Source organism: Mycteria americana, chromosome 16 (assembly GCF_035582795.1).
Source record: "Mycteria americana isolate JAX WOST 10 ecotype Jacksonville Zoo and Gardens chromosome 16, USCA_MyAme_1.0, whole genome shotgun sequence".
Classification (NCBI taxonomy): domain Eukaryota; kingdom Metazoa; phylum Chordata; class Aves; order Ciconiiformes; family Ciconiidae; genus Mycteria; species Mycteria americana.
In genome coordinates, this window is record NC_134380.1 from 6,826,559 (window position 1) to 6,848,266 (window position 21,708).

At 45.9% G+C, this 21,708-nt stretch overlaps 2 protein-coding genes across 3 annotated transcripts; both read left to right on the forward strand.

The window, feature by feature from the left end:
- The first annotated feature begins 1,631 nt into the window (after positions 1-1,631).
- On the forward strand, positions 1,632-13,126 carry JPT1 (Jupiter microtubule associated homolog 1). Of its 2 annotated transcripts, none has more exons than XM_075518544.1 (5): positions 1,632-1,812; positions 4,971-5,113; positions 6,366-6,463; positions 8,409-8,436; positions 12,840-13,126. In XM_075518544.1, exons 1-5 carry the CDS (start codon positions 1,757-1,759, stop codon positions 12,995-12,997), a joined length of 483 nt encoding a protein of 160 aa, XP_075374659.1. In that variant the 5' UTR covers positions 1,632-1,756; the 3' UTR covers positions 12,998-13,126. The 2 variants fall into 2 exon arrangements, with proteins under 2 accessions (XP_075374659.1, XP_075374660.1); XM_075518545.1 differs by having other exon boundaries at positions 12,855-13,126.
- A 1,431-nt stretch (positions 13,127-14,557) lies between these two features.
- Positions 14,558-21,476, forward strand: NT5C (5', 3'-nucleotidase, cytosolic). Its single transcript, XM_075518962.1, is given in 6 exon segments — positions 14,558-14,862; positions 14,865-15,089; positions 19,776-19,876; positions 19,961-20,021; positions 20,844-20,958; positions 21,044-21,476. Coding segments are annotated over 6 exon segments (696 nt in total). The 5' UTR covers positions 14,558-14,811; the 3' UTR covers positions 21,187-21,476.
- Positions 21,477-21,708: the final 232 nt, after the last annotated feature.

Genomic DNA, 21,708 nt, shown 5'->3' on the forward strand with positions numbered 1-21,708 from the left:
GACTTCTTAATGCCCAAGCCTAAGGGATAATAGAATTAAAACAACTGTGTCATGTTACTTAAAATTTCCCTTTAATCTACCTCTAGAAAGATGTGATGTGATAGAGCATTCCCTGGGGACCTAAATAGTGGTTGGGGCTTTTTTCTTTTTTTTTAAAGAATTTTTTAATAGATCCTAGATTAGAAAAAATAAAGCAACTGTGGTCCTGTTTGTGTAGTTTTAGCAGTTCAGCTCTTTCCTGAGTTGTGTTAACATTAAGGCTGGTGATAATTCAGACACTTGACCTCATGTTGTACATAGAGTGAAGCAGCACAAACAAAGCTTGCATTTTCCAGACCAAAAAGAAATATTTTCTAGAGAAAAGTGTTTTGGGGGTATTAAGGACTATTATTAGCCCTAACTGGGAGGGATGGATAGAACAGATAGGGATTTTCTTTCCCCCTTCTCCCTCCTTTATGCAAGTACTAATTAAAATACCATTTGCAGTGGGAGGTCCTGGTGCATTAATTTTGGAGTAAAAGTTGCGGTGATCAAGGAAGCAGTGTGTGTGTGTCAGAAAGTTGCAGGGAATTCAGGAAGATCCCAGTCACCAAATCAAAGGTGGATTTGACAGGTCAACAGCCAACATCTGGTAATTTAAATTATGTGCTGTGTGAGTTTTGTGCTGGCACTTGGTGGAAGATACACAGCACAAAAGCACGCAACCTTGTGCTTTTAAGACATAGGTGAGCAGTGCTGGGCTTCGTACTCCACCTACTATAGACCTTCTGGGAGTGGCCTAATTTTAATGGAAGAATCCACTGCTCCAAAATCGTCTGATATTGCAAATTATTTTATTGCCCTGTGTGTTCTGCTCTGAGGTGACAGTGTTTCACGCCATCCCTGCTGCAGCAGCCCTGGCAGGCCATCGGGTGCTTCTCCATCCTCGTTAGAGCCAACCTCTAATGCCACAGCAGCCTTGTGCAGACACCTCCTGCACCTTGATGGCTTCTGTAGTGTTCATCCATGTACTTTGGAGTTGTGCTGTGACATGCTCTGAGGCAACTTCAAGGCTGGCACCGGCCGGGCCACCTCCCAGCATGGTGGTAAGTGTGAGGGAGCAGAGCCTCAGCAGGGATGGCCAATTAGAGCGCCAAGGATGGGCGTTGGTGGCCCGATGGTACTTGAGGTGATGTCCTTGGAGGTGGCAGGTGGGGCATGAAGGGCTGTTTGTCGAGGAAGGGCGATGGGTGGGGTGGTGGAGCCTCCCCCCTCGCCTGGACTTTCCTCACAGCGCGGCCACCCTTCACAAGGGAAACGCCACCGAGACTTTTGTCTCGCCTCATGTGTGGCTAAGCCAATCACAGCTCACCTGATATGAACGACAGGCCTCCCGCCAATCATCAACAAAAGGCGCCGCCGCCCAGGCACAGCCAATCACCGCAGAGCAGACGTATTACTTTACCAATGAGCTTTTACGGATGAGGCAAGGCGCCTCAGAATAGACGGTGAGGCGGGCCAAAGGGCAGAGTGGCAGGGCGCGGTCGAATAGAAGCTCGGGATTGGGTTTGAACAGCCCAATGAGAAGGCCGCTGAGAGGTGGGCCTTAAGGCAGGTATAAAAAGCGCGGCCGGTGCGGGCGGCGGCTGCAGTTGTCACCGGCAGCAGCAGGGCAAGCCAGTGAGGGGGAGGGTGCTCCGTTCCCGGGACCGTCACTCCCCGCTGGCCTCTCAACGGAGCCCTTTCCCCTTTGTCCATCTCCTCCGTCCCTGCCGCCATGACCACCACGACCACCTTTTCGGGCATGGACCCCAGTGGCAGGAGCAGCTCCAGGTCCGGCAGGGGCTCGGGGGCCGTTGGGACCATTAGGGCGGCAGGGCTGAGGGCGTTCGCGGCGGCGCCGGCACTCTGCCTCGCCTCAGGGCCTGGGCGCCCGGCTGGCCACGGAAGGGGCTGCCTGGAGCGGCTCTGAGGGGGGTGGAGGGACCGGAGGCTCGGCGCGGTGCTGGGGCGGAGGGGCCGCAGGCGCCGGCCGGGTCAGGGCTCGGCGTGTGCCGTTCCTCTTCGCGGTTTCCCGGCCGCGCCGGGCGGGTCGGTGGGAGGCGGCGGCGGCCGCACCCACCCGGGGGTAGCGGGCTGCCTGTCGGCTCGGCGAGTCAGCTGCGCTGTCGGGGGGCGGGGGGGGGGCAGGCAGGCCGTGGCCGTGGCCTGCCGCAGCTGCCCGGGGGAGGGGGGTTGGGAGCGGCAGGGGTGGGAGCTGGCGAGACCCACCCCGGTCTGCTCGGGTGTGCGTGTGCGTCCCTGCCCCTTCCTAACAAAGAAGGGAGGCGACTCCCTGCCTCGCTGCGCGGCCACGCAGCCCTATCGCGGGGGCGGGGGGGGCACTGCACCCCTGCTCCCCTCCTCTCCCCTCTGCCTGCCGCCTTCCCCTCTCTGCGGCTGCTGAGACCGCCTTTACCCCTTCGCCTGACGGAGCAGCCCCGGAGGCTGCCGCGTTCTGGGTGGGGCCGAGCGGGCTCCATTGTCTGCTCTCCGCGGCCTCCCTACCTGCCCGCTTCGGCGGGAGGCGGCGGGTCGGCCGGTGTCGCGCCCCGCTCGCGGCTCCGTCCCCGCACGCCGCTGCGCTTGGCGGCCGGCCGGCACCTCGCCCTGGCCGGGGTGGCCGTTTTGTTGAGCTGCTGCTGCTGTGGCCTCGCAGGGAGCATGCTCAGGGGCGGGGGACGCCCCTTCCCCCGGCTCCGACCCTGCGGCGGGGCCTCGGCCGGGCTCCCGGGGGACAAGGGGGGGCTGGGGAGCTGCGGCTGGGGAGGGCGGAGGAAGCCGTAGCCTGTCTCGAAACAAAGAAAACTTGGCAGGTACGTCTGGAAGAGATGCACGGCACTTTGTCGGGCATCCACGTTTTTGCAGGAGTAACAGCTGGCTTGGAGAAGATCGTGTCTGTTTTTTCAAGCTATCGTGTCTTTTTTCTGTAAGGTTTTGGCCTGACAAAGCAGATTGTTCCTGTTTGCTTTTAGCTTTTTGGGGTGCGTTTTAAAACAAAGCAAAAAAACCCAAACCCTTTACAGGAGTGCTTCCTGGATGGAGCTGTGGGTGAATTTTCAGTATGCATCACTGGGTATCAGGTGCAATTTTAGGAGCGGTTCATTGCTTGAAGTGTTAAATGTAGCTTTGATGTTACAACATCGCAGGGCCGCAAGAGGCTTCTAATAAAATCTGTCAACCTCTAGCTGAGGTTGGCAAGAGGGATTACTCTTTAACAGTTTGAGTGATGGCTTTTTTTCCTTCAATTCCTTCAATTGTTAATTTTATTAAGACTGTCAGTGGAAACTGTTGTGCTGTTAAGAGAGTACTGGTTTCACTGCTCTGGTAAAATAAAGGTGATCTAAGATGTGGGAACAAGCCCTCCTTTGAACAGACTGTTCTTCCAATTAGTAAGTGCAACAGATGTAACTAAGAAAATAAACCTTCTATACCAGGACATTTCCTCTGGAAAAAAATAGATAATGGAGCAATTCAAGACCATTAATTCAGAAAGGAGACAAAGCAAGTCATAAAGTGTTCTTGGATTCTTAAAACATGTTATACAGTCTACTGGGATCCTCCCATTAGCAGCTGAGCATTAGTAGTTGGAACTTTGGAGAAGAATTTTGTAAGGAAAAGTAGTTTGCTAGTTAAGTAACACTAAATATCCATGCCAAACACCTCTGTGAATTTTTCTTGCTGTTGTGTTGAGTTCTGTAGGATGGAGAAGTGTTTTTGTGTGGCATCTGGAATGCAATAGGCACGAAGTCTCTAAAGATCTGAATGCTATCACCAATGGTGATGACGTGTAAAAACAGACGTGTTCTTTGTGTTGAATTCCTAGGTTTGGTGCATTAACAAGCGGTGTACTGTTTTCTGTTGTGAAGTTCTAACTTTAATTTATTAAATTATTTGAAAAGAATATGAAGTGTGCACCTGTCCTAGCTTGTTCTGGTCTTCACTTGAGCACTGGATATCTTGAAAGCCCAGTTCTGTTGGTGTACACACATCTCTCTGGGGGTTGTGACAGTTCTCTTACGGCCTTGTACATTTTTATTCTCCTGGCTTTTGTCTGGCTTCTCCAGCTAACACATCAGCCTTGAAAAGATCTCATGCTTGAGAAAACTATATCTGAAGGAATTTACATTTCAAGATTTATTTTGCTGCTGCTGTTAATTTTAGTTGATTTCTGCAATATGGAAAGCAGACCATAATATAGCTCATGAAGTACCAGGCAGGCTTCTTTTGTGTCTAATAGAAGGTTGTTAGATTTAGGTTACATATCTGGAGCTTTGTACATGTGTTTCTCCTAATAATAGTCTAACTTAAAACTGTTTAATTGCATCTTTTAAGTCCAGTCCAGTAACATGCTGCAGACTTGAGGGTTTTTCTGATGAAACAAATCTCAATAAAGGCTGCAGCCCTGAGTTATCAGTGATGCAACCAGTACTTTGGCTCATATGCCAAACTTTAGTCTTTGCTGTGCTGCCAGTTTGAAGATTAATGTTAGCCTTCACAGGGTACTCTTAAGAAAACAGCTGGAATTTGACATGCCCACATACCTTTTTTTTTTTTTTTTTTTTTAATTGTCTCAGACTGAAGACTGGTAGCAGCAGCTCTCGTTGACACCTAGTAAAGCAAGAGCACAAGTGGAGTGCAGGAGCGTTTTATTTTTGTAAGTGTCACTGAAGAGAAGCGTAGTGGAGATGCAGTGCCTGGATTGAATGCTGGCAGGCAGCTTACCTTTATAGTTCAAATTATGTGCTGAAGACATGACAGTCTGTCATTTGTTCAAAGCCAATGCATAATACAGTCATCTCGCGTAGTTTCTGTTTGGACAGATTTTAGCCTGTATGACTGCCCATTACAAGAGGCAACAATGGTCTCTTGGCTTATTAGTCTTGTTTTATATGTTGGAGTGCAGCTTAGTAATGGTACATGCAAGGTTGTAAAGCTGGCTCTCTCTCCAGAGTCCTGCGTCCTCCTGGTGGTGGGTCCAACTTTTCCTTGGGTTTTGATGAACCAAAAGAACAACCTGTGCGAAGGAACAAAATGGCATCCAGCATCTTTGGAACTCCTGAAGAAAACCCACCTTCCTGGGCTAAATCATCGGGTAAGAACGTAGTGCTTTGTTTCCAGATCTGCTGACATGCATGAATTCTTTTTTTTTGTATCTGCCTGACGCTGCCAGTGGCTCAGTGTGGAAACCAGAGTTCACTTCCTACTTGGTAGTTTAGGGCTATAAATGATGTCTACTTGCATGGGATTTTTTATTTCTCATTTTGAATTGCTTCCAGAGGGTTTTTTTTATGCAAGTCTTGGGCATAGATGTTGCAAGCAGAGAATTGTATTTTGGATACAATTTCTCCAAGTTAATCAAGTCACAGTAAGGTGAACTTGTGTCTTAGAATTTGGAGTAGCACTGATTGGTCTTGATTAATCAGAGGAAGTTTAGCTTTGTGTTGTACTCGCAGCTGGGATTAAGCTTCCATTTTGGCAAAGTGCTTCCAGTATGGATGGCCTTGGGACCCTAGTTTCCATCTGTTTAAATGGCACCCTCAACTGCATGACCCTGTTGTAAGACAGGAATTTGTGAGGCAGTATTTAAAGGACCAGGACATCCTAGAATGGTGGTGTGGTTTAACCCCAGCAGGCAACTAAGCCCCACACAGCTGCTCGTTCACTCTCCCCCCAGTGGAGTGGGGGGGAGAATCGGAAGAGTAAGTTAGAAAACTTGTGGGTTGAGATAAGAACAGTTTAATAGGTAAAGCAAAAGCCACGCATGCAAGCAAAACAACATAAGGAATTCATTCACTATTTCCCATGGGCAGGCAGGTGTTCACCCATCTCCAGGAAAGCAGGGCTCCATCACACGTAATGGTTACTTGGGAAGACAAATGCCATCACTCCGAACATCCCCCCCTTCCTTCCTCCCTCTTCCCCCAGCTTTATATGCTGGGCAGGATGCCATATGGTATGGAATAGCCCTTTGGTCAGTTGGGGTCAGCTGTCCCGGCTGTGTCCCCTCCCAGGTTCTTGTGCACCCCCAGCCCACTGGCTGGTGGGGTGGGGTGAGAAGCAGCAAAGGCCTTGACTCTGTGTAAGCACCGCTCAGCAGTAACTAAGACATCCCTGTGTTATCAGCACTGTTTTCAGCACAAATCCAAAATATAGCCCCATACTAGCTACTATGAAGAAAATTAACTCTACCACAGCCAAAACCAGCACAAATGGTAAAGCTTTAATTTAAAAAACAAACAAAAAAAACCCAAACCACCCAAATCTCCCAAAAACCTGACTATTTATGATCTGCTTTCCCAGTAAGTTCATCTTGCAACCTGATTAGAATCAATCTCTGCTTGTAGGGACTAAGGCAGGTGAAATCAGAGAAGACTGTGAATCATCTGGACCACAAAGAAGAAACTCAACTGATGCAAACTGTGGAGACTTTGTAGATCCCAAGGTCAGTACATTAACTATGAAGAGCCTGATAATGGGACAATTCATGCTCTGTGTGTGATTGCTTTATCACCGAGGTTCACACATTGGAAGCATTGTAGGATTTGAATCTCTTCTTTCCCTGAAGGTTTTCTTTTCCATGATAGCCTTACAGTATGTTGATGAAGGGCTGGATTTTTCTGAAAGGACTACTTTCTAGAGCTCTTAACTCTCCTCATTGATGAGACAGTAATGAAGTGGTGTGAAATCTAGCTTCAGCCATGTGTGTAATTGTGTGTTTTAACAGATTTTACAAGCAGTAGTTACCTACAACAAACTGTGTGGATCTGTTGACTGACAAAAGACTTGGTTTCACATCCCAGCAAGTACTTCCTTCAGTAGCCTGAATGCTTGTTTTATTTCTGTCACTGTCTTTAATAATACCTTCAGGTGTGTTACTTTCTATGTAAACTGTCTACTTGGTAGCAATAGAGAGCATGATTTGTAGTGTTAAGGTGGGTTTTGCTCGATTACGTTTAATGGAAAAAACAGGATGACGAGTAACAATTCCTCTGAACTTAGAAAAACAGGAACCTAGGGCAGACTGCACTTACATAAACAAATTATAGAGGAAAAAAGAAATCTTGTTCTTTAAAGGTCTCCAGCTTTAGGTTTTCTGAAAAGAACTGGGTAGGTAAATTGTTGATCTCGAATATTGTGGCAGATACCTTTTGCCTCATGGGTTATAAACAGCAAGTTTTATTTTGATAATTGGCATCAATCATCACTTTAACCCATTTTTGTTATTAATAGGCGCTTCGAGCCATGAAATTGTTTTTTGTTGCAGAAAATGTCTTGTTCCAATTTAGCAAATATAAGTGAGATTAAATTTATAGCTGCTACCACAGAAAACAAAAATAACCTGTTTAGTCTAATTCTATTTTCTACTTAATTGTATTAAATACTGTGGTTCTTAGCTTTGCAAACAGATTCTTCCAATGCGGAATACTTTAATTTTATGCAGTAGTTATCACTACAAACAGCAGAAGCTGGAGCTACTGTACTGTAGCCCAGTCTGAGACTTAAGGTGCTATATTTGTGTGAGTTTCTGTGCACTTATATCCATATGAGTGCAGTTTCACTATGTAATTAGCAATGTTAAATCTGTGAAAGTTGATTAAAAACCTCATGCCATTGAGGAGCCTCAGTTGCTGCTGCAAGACTTTCTGATTCTTTGTGTCAAGTTGCAGCCTGTGAATGGATTCAGTATGAAAAGAATGTTTAGCTGTTTATGCAGTGAGAAAACTTTATTAGTAATGTTGCAAAAAACTGATCTGTATTTCACAAATGACGTTAAATATCCTGGATAGAACAAATGCTCTTGGCCTTGCTAACAGATAAATGTTTCGTGTGCGAAAGAGTCGCTTAGTTCAGGAGGGGACACTGAACTATTATTGCTAATTGCTTATGGTATAACTTTCTTGTCGCTACTGCTCGGCAGTTACGATGTTCTGGTTTCTGTCAGTGCTGCCTCATGAAGGATGCTGTTTATAACAAAGTGCTCTTGCCCACCTGCATCCTTCACAGTGTAGGAATAAGAAGTGTGCCACATGTTACCGGTCATCAGGATTTCTTCAGTAGTATCTGTTTAAGCTTTTAAAAGGATGTTAGGTAAATAAACATCTGATGAAATTAAATTAGTCACTCTGTAAGAATTGGTGCTTACAAACCCATGATATTGATCTGTAGAAATATGTATGCAGAGCCCACCATGCCACTCTGATAACTGTCCATAAGAGCCGGGTGCTGGTCTAAAAGTGCTTCATTGGGTCTGTCACTCAGAAAGTGTTTCTAGATAGAGCAGCGTGCCCGACTACCATGGTCATAACGGGGAGTGTTGAGTACCCCCTTGATGGAGGGGGAAAACACATTGTGAAGTATGAGATATAACGTGTTTCTCTCTCTTCTAGGGAGGAGATGGTGGTGGTGAAACTTCTGGTGAGTAACTCCTTCGGACTCTTCTAGTAAAAGCCTTTTGCAGTTAGGTGCTTTTGAAATAGAAGTGGATGTAGGATATCTAAATTGTCATGTATTAGGAGAGAGACAGCTTGGGGTTGTCCCTTGAAGCCACCGAATCAATAAAGTGACCTTCAGTGGAAGTGTGGATATGGAATAAAATGGCAGAGTGCCTGTTAGTCATCAGGTTAAAAATGAGAACAGTCCTGTTCATTTATTTTGCCAGCAGTAGTTGGTGTCAAGATTTGTTTAAGTACTAGAAGGCAAGGTGGATACCATCTTGCAAAGATTTCAGTGATTGAAAGCCTATACTGCTGTTTATAGTAGCTTATATTTAAATAGTACAGTCAACTTAATGGATTTTAGTTTAGCAATTTACTTCTTTTCTATTGTCTTCTCATACAGCAAACACTACATTCACGGAAATAATCAAAACCAGCTACTGCATCTGCAAGCATCTGCATTAACTAGCTTTTAAGTTCCTGTTGCTTTTTAAATGCTGATTTCTGCCAAGGAGGTTCATATACATACTGCAAAATTCATGTAAACAGAGGCATTTCCCCTGGCAGCATGCATATTGACCTTGAAGTGTTTTTTCTAGCTCTGAGGCTGGAAATCTCTCCTTTGTAAGATTCACCTTAAGTATAGCTTACTTCCTGATGAGAGGAATGTGTATGTTGACCAGGTACTTTCGAAGTGCTACTTTGAACACCTACTGAGTTGTGGGAGATCACTAAAGCCATTAGCAGTTCCATGTCCTGAAAAGACTTCTGCTGGGAGGGTGAGAGTTGTTCCAGAATGTTTTTAACTACCTCTAAGTGGTATCTGTGCCCAAAATAAGTCTTGCTTGTTTAGCAGGCTGCTTGTAATCAAACTCTACAGGCTTCTTTAGTATTTCTTTCCCATGTCTGTCTGATCTTAATTAGCACTGTAGGCATTTAGAGTTTATGCCTCAAGTAGGAGGATGTGGTTTGATAATAGAAGTAAGCTGATCTAAGGGCTCTGCTGCTTCTCCTGGTACTTGTTTAAACCAGCTCACCATGGGGCCAGATGAGAGCTTGCAAGCAGCAGTGAGGCAAAAAGAGATGGGAGGAAGGAGAAATAGGGCTGCCTGGGTTAGCAACAGCTGACTGAAACTTTGAGTACAAAATTATATTCCTGACTCTTAGAACAAGTTCCCATTTTCACAGGTGTCATATTTGTTGGCTTTTGGATTGTTTCTGGTAGGTGACAGTGAAGGAAGTTCTTATCAAGTACCAAGCAAATGTATGCTGGGAGGTGGTTTAAAAAAAAAAAAGAAGTGTTACTGGAAAGTAACTGGCGTTATTTACTGTTGTGGCCATAATTAAAATTTTTTTTTTTTTAAGATGGACAAGATAAAATAAAAATGACAGGCAAAGGTTTGAAGGTTGGAATGTTAAACTTCCACTGATGGTACTTAGGAAGGAGTAGAAAGTTAATGCCTCCTGGACATGGCATCTGTGGCAGATACCCAAGAATTTTAATGAATTGTTAATTTCTAGTGTTGATAGCTTTGGGTATCGTAGCTTAATGGAGCACAGTGTCTTGTTGAGCTAGCTGTGTCACTCCAGCACTTTATATTCCTGCTGAGATGGCAGATGTGAGCTGGTGAACATCCCACCTGTCACACATGTCATTTTGTACTTGGTGTTGTAGAGCTGTCTCCAGGGTTTGAAAGGGGCTGAATGAATACACCTCCAAATAAAAGCTGTCTGCTTACGAGTTCACAGCATAACTAGATTCTTAATAGGTTTCCATCGTTAAAAAATGCTTGTTGTTCTGAATTTGGAAATTATTTTCTGTATGTAACCGATTATAAACCCCAAGTAGGGATACACATATTTATTTAATCACATCTGTCTAGGGGAAGAAAACTTGTTCTTTTTGCAGCAGTGTCTTGCTTCCTGTTTGGAAGCTGTAGCTCCCTTCTGTGCATCAAAGTTTGCAATGGTTTGCAGTATACTCAGTAGAAAGCTGTTTCAGAGATTATAGCCATTCTGATAAGGGAAGAACTTTGACATTTGATCTGATCCTGTTGCATTTACCACTTCAGTTATTAGGTTAGCAAACTTATCTATACCTTGATTATGTGGGAAGTACTAATGTGTGTATCCACTGGCTACATGAGCCTCTAAATGCTACAGAAACTTCCCCAAAGTCTCCTGTGGTAGTAGTTCTCGTTTCTTTTGTGATTCACTTAGCACTGTGTACTTAATGAATATGGCTAGCTCAGGAGAACTAGAACAGCACTCAATTGACTGTCACCAAGGACTGACTTCACATGATACACAGGAAGGTGGAGTCTGGTGTTTGGTGGACAGATCATCATGAGTACTGCACAGCACTCGGACTGTCTGCTGAAGGCACAGACAATGGAGCATTCAGTGCTGTATGAACAGTGGGCATGGCCGCAGTTGTTCTCGGCTTGCTGAGTAAGCAGGCGGTGGAACGCATGAGCTACAAAGCTCCAAGCTTAAAACTTTGTATTGACTGTTTTGTTCAGATGTGCCTGTGGCTTAGTGAATACAGCAGAGAATCTATATTGTAGATTATTTCTGATTGCATGGAGACTATACTAAGCTGCTGGAGTTCTTTGATATTATTATAAGCATGGATACAGGGGATTCAGTGACACAAGTGGGTTTTCAGCGTTTCTGATAAAATTCTGCATCAAAGGTTATTAAAAACAAAACCAAAAAAAACCCAAACAAACCCACAAAAAACTGAGTTGCCACAGGATTGGAGTAAAGCTGCTCCTGTGGACAGGAAGGAGCCTCCTAAAGAATAGGAGGCAAAGGGTAGGGCTTAGTGATTGCTTTTCAGGTTGGAAAAATTGAGCCATGGGAAGTGATGCTGGGACTAGTTTTATTCAGTGCCTCCATCTGTGACCTGGAAAAGGTAATGAACAGTGACGTCTCCAATTTTGTTGGTGATATTATCTCCTTCAAGTAGCCAAATGTGCTGATGGTGGGAAAATCTAACTGTCAGAAGGACTCAACTTAAACAAGATAAGCAGGTAAAATGGTGGCAGAATAATTTTTATATAAGTATAAAGTAATGCATCTGGGGGGGGGGGGGGGGGGACCAGCACCTAATCCATGCCAGCCTTGTGTTCAGCTCTGTGCAGCAGTCAACTCCCAGGATCAGCCTTGAGTCTTATTACTGAAAGTTCTCTGAAATGTTTGGGGGTGCCAGCAGAATGTTGAATATTATCAGGGAGAGAATGGGAAACAAGACATTGTTTTGCCTCTGTAAACAATGATATGCCCACATCTTGAATCGTGTCTACAGTCCTTGAAATGTAAAGGCCAGAAGGTTGCAGTGGAGGTAAACAAGGGGTGGAGGAAGGTAATGGGAAAGGTAAGGAAGTGCAGCAGCTGCCTTATGAGGAGAGATGAAAATGGCTGTGCCTCTTCAGTTTGAAGAGCAGGCTGGGGGAGAGGGAATACGATGAAGATTTACTAAATCATGAAGGTGGAGGTTAAGGTGAATGTGCAGCTGTTCCCCAAATCCTCCAAAGCAAGAACTAGTGATCATTACATGAAACTAAGAGGTCTGTTAAAAAACCAGATGAAGTACATCTTCACAGAGTTGGTGGTGAAGCTCCATTCCCCTTGCCCCACCAAGTATCAGGGGACTACTTGGTGCTGATTTGGGCATTTGGCTCATAACTGTGTTAATCTATAAAAATGTGAAGTGCTAATGCACTTGCTGTGCTCATGAATTAATTGTCAATGAAGCAGAGACATTAGTTATTTGCTACAGTATCTAAAGTGCTTCCTGTGAAGAATTCCTTCTGTGTCCTGTCTTCATTTGTGGTTGTTCAGAAGTATTTAAAATAATGAAACTATCCTGTGCTTTCCAGGGAATGTATGATCGGAGCCTACCCATGCATGGCTATTCCCTAGTCTGTTCTGTGTGAAGCCTCAGAAGTGTGTGTCAGATCCTCTTCCCTCTAGTTACGAAATTGGGAATGTAGTTTGAGCTCTTGCTTACAAGTACTGGTGCTTCTGTGACTTGGTTTCCAGCACCTGCTCAGACTTGAGTTACAATTGTCATAGTCATACGCTGACTAATAATATGTACAAGACTTAAGCTGCTTGTCATTTAAAAAAAAAAAAAAAATGCTGGGGTCCTCTAATAGTAGCCAAGTGAATGTGGCTCTTGAATGCCTGAAACTGAACTGTAAGGCATCGGAGTTCATCCTTAAAACACTTCTGAGGGCTGAAGTCATCCTGCCAGCGGGTTACAGCAGCACTCTGTGTCTGTAAGCCTGGAGAAAACTGGAGTAAGCCAGGAGCTGATCTTCTGTCTAAGCCAGCGAAACATCTGGCTTTCATCGTCCACATCAAACACTTTAAAAGCTTCTTTTCTTCTAGAAAACACTGAGGCTGATGTAGAAGCTGCCCCAGGTCAGAATGAAGAAAAATCCCTGCCTGCTGCACCTGTTCCTAGCCCAGTAGCACCAGCACCGTCCAGGAGAAATCCACCCGGTGGCAAGTCCAGCCTAGTCCTCGGTTAAACCTTTCCCTTCCTGACTGTTTTGAACTCGTGTCTGTTTCTTTTCCCCCATGCTTGTGAACTGCACAACTTGAGCCTGACTGTACATCTTGAATTTCTTTCATTAAAAAGAAGCACTTTATGTACTCCATCTTTTTTTTGAGATCAAGGTTTTTTTCCACTTCTGTCCTGTGTTTCCCCCAGATCTACTGGAAGTGACATGAGTGTTTTCTAGTGATAGACTTGAGGGAAAGCTTTATGAAGTATAGTAATGTAATTCAAAGGAGAGTAGATTGGTTCTAAGTGTGCTTAGAGGGTTTTTGTACTGAAATTTTTTAGAACCCCTTAGCTTGACAAGGGTCTAGAATCCTCGTTAAACAGGCCAGCAAAAACAATCAGCAAGAGCAGTCCTTTCCTCCACATGTGGGATTTGGGGATCTAAAAGGCTTCATTGACTGCATGTGGTAAATGCCTTGAGCCCTGCTGTGCCATATAAATCATGAAGTGGTTAGTGTACACCATGCTGCCTTTAAAAAAAATTTTAAAAATCTTGATACTGGACTACTATGAAGCAGGGTATGTGCCAAACAGAGGGCTGATGACCAGAGCCGCCTGGCCTAATGCTAGGAGGGGATTTATTCAGACTTTATTCAGTAAAGGTGGAGTGGATCATATAAATAAATAAAAATTACAGGGCATTTTTTTTACAACTGACTCAATGCTGTGCATGATCATGCTGATGCTTGACCATGAGGTGAAAATCTCATCCTTTAAAGTGTGTGTTGTAATTTCACAAAGCTGGACTGTTGCTTAAAAGTAAATAATATAGAAATTTTGAAGCAGTGTTTCCTGTGTGGGTTTTATTTCATGGGTTTGGTTTTGCTTTGTTCTCAGTTGTCCTTGTCTCAGCTAACCTGCCCTAGTCTAATAGAGGTGGAATGCAGCAGGGGAGGAGAGTTCTTATACCTGGCTTGAGGACACCATCATGTGCCGTCTTCCTCTGAAGAAAGTGTCTTTCTCTTCGTTCTTATCTTCTAGATCAGAGAAGAAGCATGGAATATGGCTTGATGTATATCATCTGTTTTATCCAAAATACGTTTTTCTCTCAAGAAAATAGAGGAAAGTTTCTTCTCCTCACAAAAAAAAAAAAAAAAAAAATTAGACCCTAACAAGGCAGGGGGTGGAAGGGAGACCAAACCATGAAGTTCTCTGCTGTCCCAGAGGGCATTTGCTGCACCATAAGCCAAAGCACTGGATTTGTATAGAACTAGTGTGTCTGCTGGAGAGAGTGTGCCTTTTCTACCCTCCTCCTTGGAAGAACCAGTGCCTAAAAATACCCTGGCTTTCCAAATCAGTTTTGGAGAAGCCCTAGTCTTAGGTAATTAACCTATAAAACTGGATTTGCTCTAACATGCTCCTCCCCTCCTGTATCTGGGGCTGATGTTCCTTATAGCTGATATGCAATGTGGTATGGCTACCTGGTGCATGTAAATCATGCCCACCTGCTGGCTTAGGAGGAGGAAAATAATCAAATTATATTTCTTTTGCAAACCCCACAACCAGTGGAACTTGTTAATGCTCCTTTACGGTTGCTGGGACTTCGGCCAAGGGAAGCTGCCTTCCCATCCTCCCTTCTCTTTTGGTTGGAGCGTGGCAGCCACAGCCACCGTTCACGGCAGAGGTGCCGGGGAGCGTGAAGAGGCTCCCGTTCGCCCTTCTGTTCACCCTCGGCAAGTAAGCCCAGTTAGTGGTGCAGCCCACCCGTGTTCCCAGGTGGGTGGTGGGCGAGGGGATCCCCGCCGAGCAGCGCTTTCCCCGGCTGTTCCGCCCACGCTTATGCATATTCACGCCGTGAGGGTCCGCCCCGCTCTCGCGTGTATTGAAGAGCCCCGGGGCCCTCCCCGGGCGCGGGCACCGGCATCGGCACCGGCATGGGCAGCGCGGCCGGCCCGCTGCGGGTGCTGGTGGACATGGACGGCGTCCTGGCCGACTTCGAGGGCGCGGTGCTGCGGGGCTTCCGCGCCCGCTTCCCCGGGGAGCCGCGGGTGGAGCTGGCGGCGCGGCGGGGCTTCTCGGTGCGGGAGCAGTACCGCTGCCTGCGGGAGGACCTGGCGGTGAGCGCGGCGGGCAAGGCGGGCAGCGGCCGGTTGCACAGGAGGGTTTGCGGCCAGCGGAAAGCGCTGCGGCGGGGCTGGAAGGCGGGGAGGTTTCGCCTTGTTTGCAAAGCCCTCTCCCCCTCTCCCCTTCTCTCGCCTTGTACCCTGCTGTGAGCAAAGGAAATCGCCTCTTCCGGCCGACCGTGGATATGCAAAGTGGAGGGGAGGGTTGGGGTTTTTTTTAAGGGGGTGCTACAAAGCGTTGTTTCATGCTAGCAGCCTTAATTTGTATAGTAATAATTAGTGACTTCTTCCAGGAGGATTGCCAGCCCTTTACAGAGAGATGTGTGTGCAGGAATTGGGAATGAGTGATGCTGTCATAAAAATAAGTGGATAAAACTATTCGCTGAACCATCTTCAGCTGGTTCTTTACCTACTCGTAAACTGCTCTTGCTATGCAGCAGTGCTAATAACTTACCTAAAGCGCTCTGAGCACTCTACAAGTGTTAATGTAGCTCCACAGCAGGACAAGAAATATAAATATATATGGGTTTTGTACAGCTAATAAAGCCCCGTCTATATCACTCCCTCTTCACGCCCTGGCAAGCCAAGTGCACGGTAGGTAAGCAGTCTGGAACAGTTTGTAAAAAGCTTGTGGTACACCCTACATCTGCGCAAATTGTTGCTATTTTTAATGTTTGCTAGTGACTGAATGAATATCGGAGACATTTGCAAGGCAGAATTAAAAACACTGTGAATCCAGACTTCACGCTTCCTTCTGGTTACCGCAGGACAGTCGGGGACTCTGTAAGAAAACGGAATGAATGCTGATCCAGGCTGTGCCGTACGCTTTCCCTGAGAAGTTCATTGCTAATTTTAAGATCCTGTGCTGAGCCTGTAGGGTTTTTTACCGCTAAGAAATGACAACTCACATTCATCTCCCTGCTGTTCCATAGCGAGGTACAGGCTCCTGCATCGGTGTGACAGACAGGAGTGCTGGGTCCGGGCAGCATTTCCACAGGCTCCAAACTGACCCAGCTCTAACTGATGACTATTGATGCTCAAAACTTCCTGGAACTAGTAGCTTGTAAATCTAGGGAGTAGACATATTTGTTTATAATTTTATATAAACAAGCATGATTTATTGCTTAAGTGAGTATTCCTTAAGCGAATCCCATTTAGGTATACTGGGACAAAAAAATTGGAAGTACTTTAAGGGGTCGTGGCTTGTTCTTATTCGGAAGGTCTACAATCTGATCTGTCCTGAAAGTTGCGTTCTGTTCTGTTTCTGGCATTCCCACTCCCTAATTTGGTTCATGCTCATCCTGTTCTTTCCCAGACTGTAGGTGTGTCAATGAAATAACCAGGTAACTTGTTTGAATCCCACGCAGATCAGCAGTGGCAGAAAGCTCTTATCTTACTGTTAGTTATTAGCCTGGCTTCCTAAGGGAATTAGGTTTATGTAGTTGTGTGTCTGTCTCCTTCAGTAACCTCTGGATCTCTGGGCTGTTTTAGGTACATTTGGCAGAACAATAAAGATTTAAAGATTTGAAGCTCCTTCAGGTTTTACGTAAATACCACAGCTGTTTAAAAATAGAGACCTTGTTCTGCCGCGGCGGTACAGGGCATCTGTGATGCAGGAGAAGCCCTGCAGAAGGTCTCTCCTTGCCACCAGCTGCAGGAAAAGCTTTGGCAGGAACTGGCAGCCCAGACACCGAGAGCAGCTTGTCCGTCCTGTGCCAGCGGTGCACGGGGGTCTGTGGGTCTGCCTGTCCGTGTAGAGAAACCAAGCCTGCAGTTTGTCAAGCTGTTGAAAGGAGGGGGATCAGCCTGACACCGAGCTCTTTGCGGCAGGTGTCTGCTATGTCTGTCCAGGAACAGCCATTGTGTCAAGATACTCTTGTGACAGGGGGTGTGGGAAGTAACTGTGTAATGATTTATGCATTGCCCCCTTACTAAGTGGTGGTTATGCTTTGTTAGTGCTGAGCAGCTGCCTCTTGAAACTCGAACTGTTACTTTGTTTTTTCTTTCTTTTTTGATTGCAAGTTGATCATTAATTTCACATTGCAAATCCATTTTATTTAGAAAGTATTTTGCTCAAGACTTTACTGTACTTGCCTATCTGGCCTCCTGTGGGCATAGCAGTTTTGTTGATAGGGATTTATCTCCCAAGCGTTTAGGATGTGTTACCTGGCCCCAGACAGTTTTAAAAAAGGATTCAACATCTCCAGTGGTGGCAAGAATTTCTAGAATTATTTTAAGTATTGCAAATGGGAAAGCTTAGAGATAGATGTAATTCCTCCAGTTTTGAATCTAAGTTGTTATCTTGCTAATGGAAGTTAAAAGCAAATGTTCAGCAACGATGGGATGAGAATGAGGAAAGAAAATAGTTTTACTTTCTTTTTCTAGTAACTTTTTTTTTTTTTCCAAATGGCTTCTGGTTCTAAGAGTCATCAAATCAAATTTCTTTTTCCAGCAAAGCCAGACTTTTTTGTGACGTGGTGGAAACTTGCCAGTTTCTAGTGTCTTGCTGTAGGATAAAAGAGCTTGCAGACACAAGCCCTGATTCTGTAATTCAGTCTCCTTGGGAAGAGCTCCAGGGAATTGTTGCTGGTATCAGCGAGGCTTTGCATGGGAACAGAGATCTGGGCAGATCTGATTGCCACATCTTCGCCTAGACTCCTTAACCTCTTCTGATTTGCATGTGAAATCAGGCAGTGCTTGGCTGTTGATTTATGAGTATTTGTAAATTATGATAGCTGAGTGAGCACCATGATCTGGAAAACTTGTTTAATGCTGACTCCTTCTCGCTGCTGCTTAATTGAAATGTTTTTTATGTTGATGTTCTACTGGTGATACAGAGCAAGGAGACCATCAGCTGGACTATAAAGCAATTTTGTACAATTTCTAAGCAAAGGCTTCCAGCCTGCCTTTGAAGAATACTTACCAAGAACTAAGTTTTCCAAACTGTTCGGTGGCATGGGAACGTAAGACTTCAATGCTTGCGGAAAAATGCTAGCTCGGCACCTCTGAAGTTGTATGACCCCAGGGAAGGTAAGATTCCTGTGTCTTAGGGTGGAAGAGATATTGGAAGCTTAACCTCTCTGTCTGAGAATGAAACTTAGGCCTGGGAGTGGACTCAGCTCTTAACGCTGCTGCGGGTGCTTTGGCGTGATGGGTTGTGCGATAAGGGGAGCTGTCTGCTGTGACCTGCACTGGAATGCTCCGATTTAACACAGGCCACTGAACAGTCACCAGGTAGCAATTTTTAAAATTAACTAACCAGAGCTGGATTCAAACCAGTGAACTTCCTAATAGTAAAAGGTGCAAGAATGTCTTGTCAGTAAATTAAAAAAAAAAAAAAAAGGACTGGAAGGACAGTCCTACCTAGAGGCACAGGAATTGCCCTGGAAGTACTACTTTTACTTTTAGAGATTAAAGATGCCACTGTACTGTATCATATTAAATTCTTTTTGCACCATTTTTGGCCACTTTAGCCTGGGAAAACATCGCTCCTCCAGTGATCTTCTTTCTTTCCTACTTACGCTCACTTAAAAATGATTATAACTTTAGGGAGACCCTCCTTTCCCACCTGTTGTCATTAATGACTTGTCTAGCTCATATTGCATCCCACATGCATGTATTGAAGGTGGGTTTACCACTGAGAGCAGGCACAGAGAGAAAAGGGATAAAGCTGTGATCCCCTTAACCGCACTGCTCAGTCCACTGCTCAGGTTGTGCTCCGAGTGAGATGAGGGGAGCAGTAGGTGGGACCCACCCGTACCACCACCAAACCCAGCCCAGCTGGGGCTCACAGGGGTGCACAGGTCAGTTCACAAAGCCAAAGGTTCCTGGGGAGCACAGGGATCCACCTCTGAATTTCCTGCTGCAGTCTCACACTCTTTTGAGTAGACTGCACCAACACCGTTACCACGGAGGAGCAGCTGTCCACGCTGAAGCCAAGATCTGCTCCTTTAACAACTGTTATTTTAGTGTGTGATTGAAAATCATAGAAAGCAGCGAAGAAATGTAGCTTTCCTAGCTCTCCTGTCCTCTTCCTTCCCTTTTGCTGAGCTGTTCTGGTCTAAAAGGGTTAATCCCAAATGTGTGGATGTGCTGACCTGGCCCCTCCGCTGAGGATGTAATTATCATGGTCACCATATTGCCCTTTTTGTTCTGAAGGAAGAGAGGGCTACTAGATAATACATGTGTCTACCCACTCATCCCTGGTAAATTCCTGAGCCATAAGCAAATTTCAGTCAAACGTGACAGAGGAGCAGGAGCCTCAAACTTGTTCCTTTGATTTTCACAAGAGTTAGTAGACAGTGACCTGCTGGGAAGGGGTGAGGCATGAGCTCTCCCTCTATCAGACATTAGCAAGTCAAGCTGTAGCACAGTGCTGTGTTTGTGGTGCTACTCATGGAGCGGCTTGTAGAAACAAAGCCAGGTCAGGACTGGCTCTGCCTCCTCACTCCAAACAAGCCACCAGAGAGTAACTTCTCGTTCCTGTGTGCCTGAGCTGGAGTTTTCCCGGAACCCAAAAGGTGAGAAATTTTATAATCCACTCTTGGTGTGAAGCATCACCTCTCTCTCTAAAGTGCTGGCCTTTTGACGGCTGTTACACACGGGGTAACTGGACAACTGTTGTGCACAGAGCTCAGATAAAAGCATGGGCATTGCTAATTGTCCTCCTGTCTCTTGCAGGCTAAGGTAGCCAGTGTCTATGAATCGCCTGGCTTCTTCCTAGGGTTGGATCCAATTCCAGGAGCCCTTGAAGCTATGCAGGAGATGATCCACATGCAGGAGTAAGGACACTTTGCACTCTGCAGCCCTTTTCCATTATCTTATGCACTTTCCCCTGACTGCTAATGAAGGCTGTTTCTTTTCAGCACCGAAGTCTTTATTTGCACAAGTCCTCTCCGGAAATACGAGCACTGCATCGTGGAAAAGGTGGGAAATAATTTATTTTAGTGGTTTTAATGCTGCTTTTGCGAGGCCTTGCTATTTCATACCACCCAGGTCAGAGTCATTCATTTATAAAAACAGTAGCGGCGCAGGCTGCCAGGCTTCCCTGCAGTCCCTCTGTCTGAGGGGCAGCTGCCCAGACGCAGTGTAGGACGGGGAATCTTGGAGTGCCACGTGATGCCAGCCTTATTGCAGGGCACGTGAGCCCTGTGCCCTTGGAGCTGGCGTGTGACACTGCTGCTCCAGCTGTGTTAGCAGGTGATAGCGGAGGAACTGTTGCAGCAAGGCTGGGTAAGGCAAGCTTGGCTTTCAGTGTGGCCCACAGGGATGGGATATTTCCAGGGGATTCCACACTGGAGGCTCCTCAACTGACAAAACCTTTTTCTGTCTAAATCCGGAGTCTGAGTCTGATATCCAGCTATCCTGAAAGAGGCCAATGCTGAGTTAAGAGGAGGCTATAGCGTTGGAATTAGCCCTGTTTGCCACTGGCACGAGAATAGAGGGGGGGACCTTAATCACGGGAATGACTTAGATGGGCACAATCCACATGCTCTGGGCAAGCAGCCAGCACCGCTTGCAAACTCGACAATGACTAGGCACAGCAAATGCAGTGCTGACTGAAGGCCATTAAAAGCACAGGTTAAATTGGTGTCCTGGGCCATAGCCAGTCTCTGTGGCGGGGATTCACAGACACAGATGTAGGTCTACGGAGGAAAAGATTGCTGTACTAGGGCTGATCTGACTTGAGCAATGTACAAACTGAAAGTATGGAAAAATTTTCTCTTATCTTATTTCTTGCCTCTACAGTATAAGTGGGTAGAAAAACATTTGGGACCTGAGTTTGTGGAGCGGATTATTCTAACCCGAGATAAGACCGTCGTATCTGCAGACTTGCTGTTTGATGACAAGGATACTATTAGAGGTTTGAAAAGCATTTGCATCACTTTCTGTTAGCTGGGGAGGAAAACCCCCAGCTGACTCCAGCTTTCCTCCCTTGCCCTCCTCAGGCGCAGAGCTGAACCCGAGCTGGGAGCACGTCCTGTTTACCTGCTGCCACAACAGGCATGTCCAGCTGCAGGCACCGCGCAGGCGGCTGCTGTCCTGGGCGGATGATTGGAAGGCGATCTTGGAAAGCAAGCGCAGGCAGTAATGCAAAAAGGGGATGCAGTGCTCTTCCCACTGCCAGGGCAACAGCCAGTTTACCCGCTGGCAGGGAAACCCATTCCCGGGAGGCAGTGAGCACCATCACCCAGGCAGGGGCACTACGGGGGGTCAGTTATAATAAGAAATGAGCTGCCCTTGTTAGACATGCTGCAGAGCTGACTCCTCTCCAATTTTCTGGAAGATTGCTCTGCATTCAGTTAGTTAATCTCTATAGAGTTGTTTTGGATGTTTGCTGGTGGTGAAGAGAAACTATAAAATACAAGCAGTTGTGGGTTGTTTTTTGTTTTGTTTTTTTTTTTCCTCTTGTGTGTATGTGCTTTTAACCTCAGTCCTGTTTGTTTTGTGCTGACTGGGGGCAGAGGGGAGAAAAAAATAGGAAGAAGTAAAGCTCTGAAACTTGAGCAGACACAGTGCGGGCGTCTGTCAGGGAGCACTGTGCTCAGCAGCCAAACCCTTTTAAATTTTATGCACTTAGCCACCCTGGCTTTTGGGTTGCCTTTTGCATCAT

What these genes read in the sequence shown, in the direction of transcription:
- JPT1 (XM_075518544.1), top strand. Translation starts at nt 1,757, where the DNA reads ATGACCACCACGACCACCTTTTCGGGCATGGACCCCAGTGGCAGGAGC. An exon ending in TTCCTGGGCTAAATCATCGG is followed by an intron (nt 5,114 to 6,365) that starts GTAAGAACGTAG and finishes CTCTGCTTGTAG; the next exon opens with GGACTAAGGCAGGTGAAATC. An exon ending in GAGACTTTGTAGATCCCAAG is followed by an intron (nt 6,464 to 8,408) that starts GTCAGTACATTA and finishes TCTCTCTTCTAG; the next exon opens with GGAGGAGATGGTGGTGGTGA.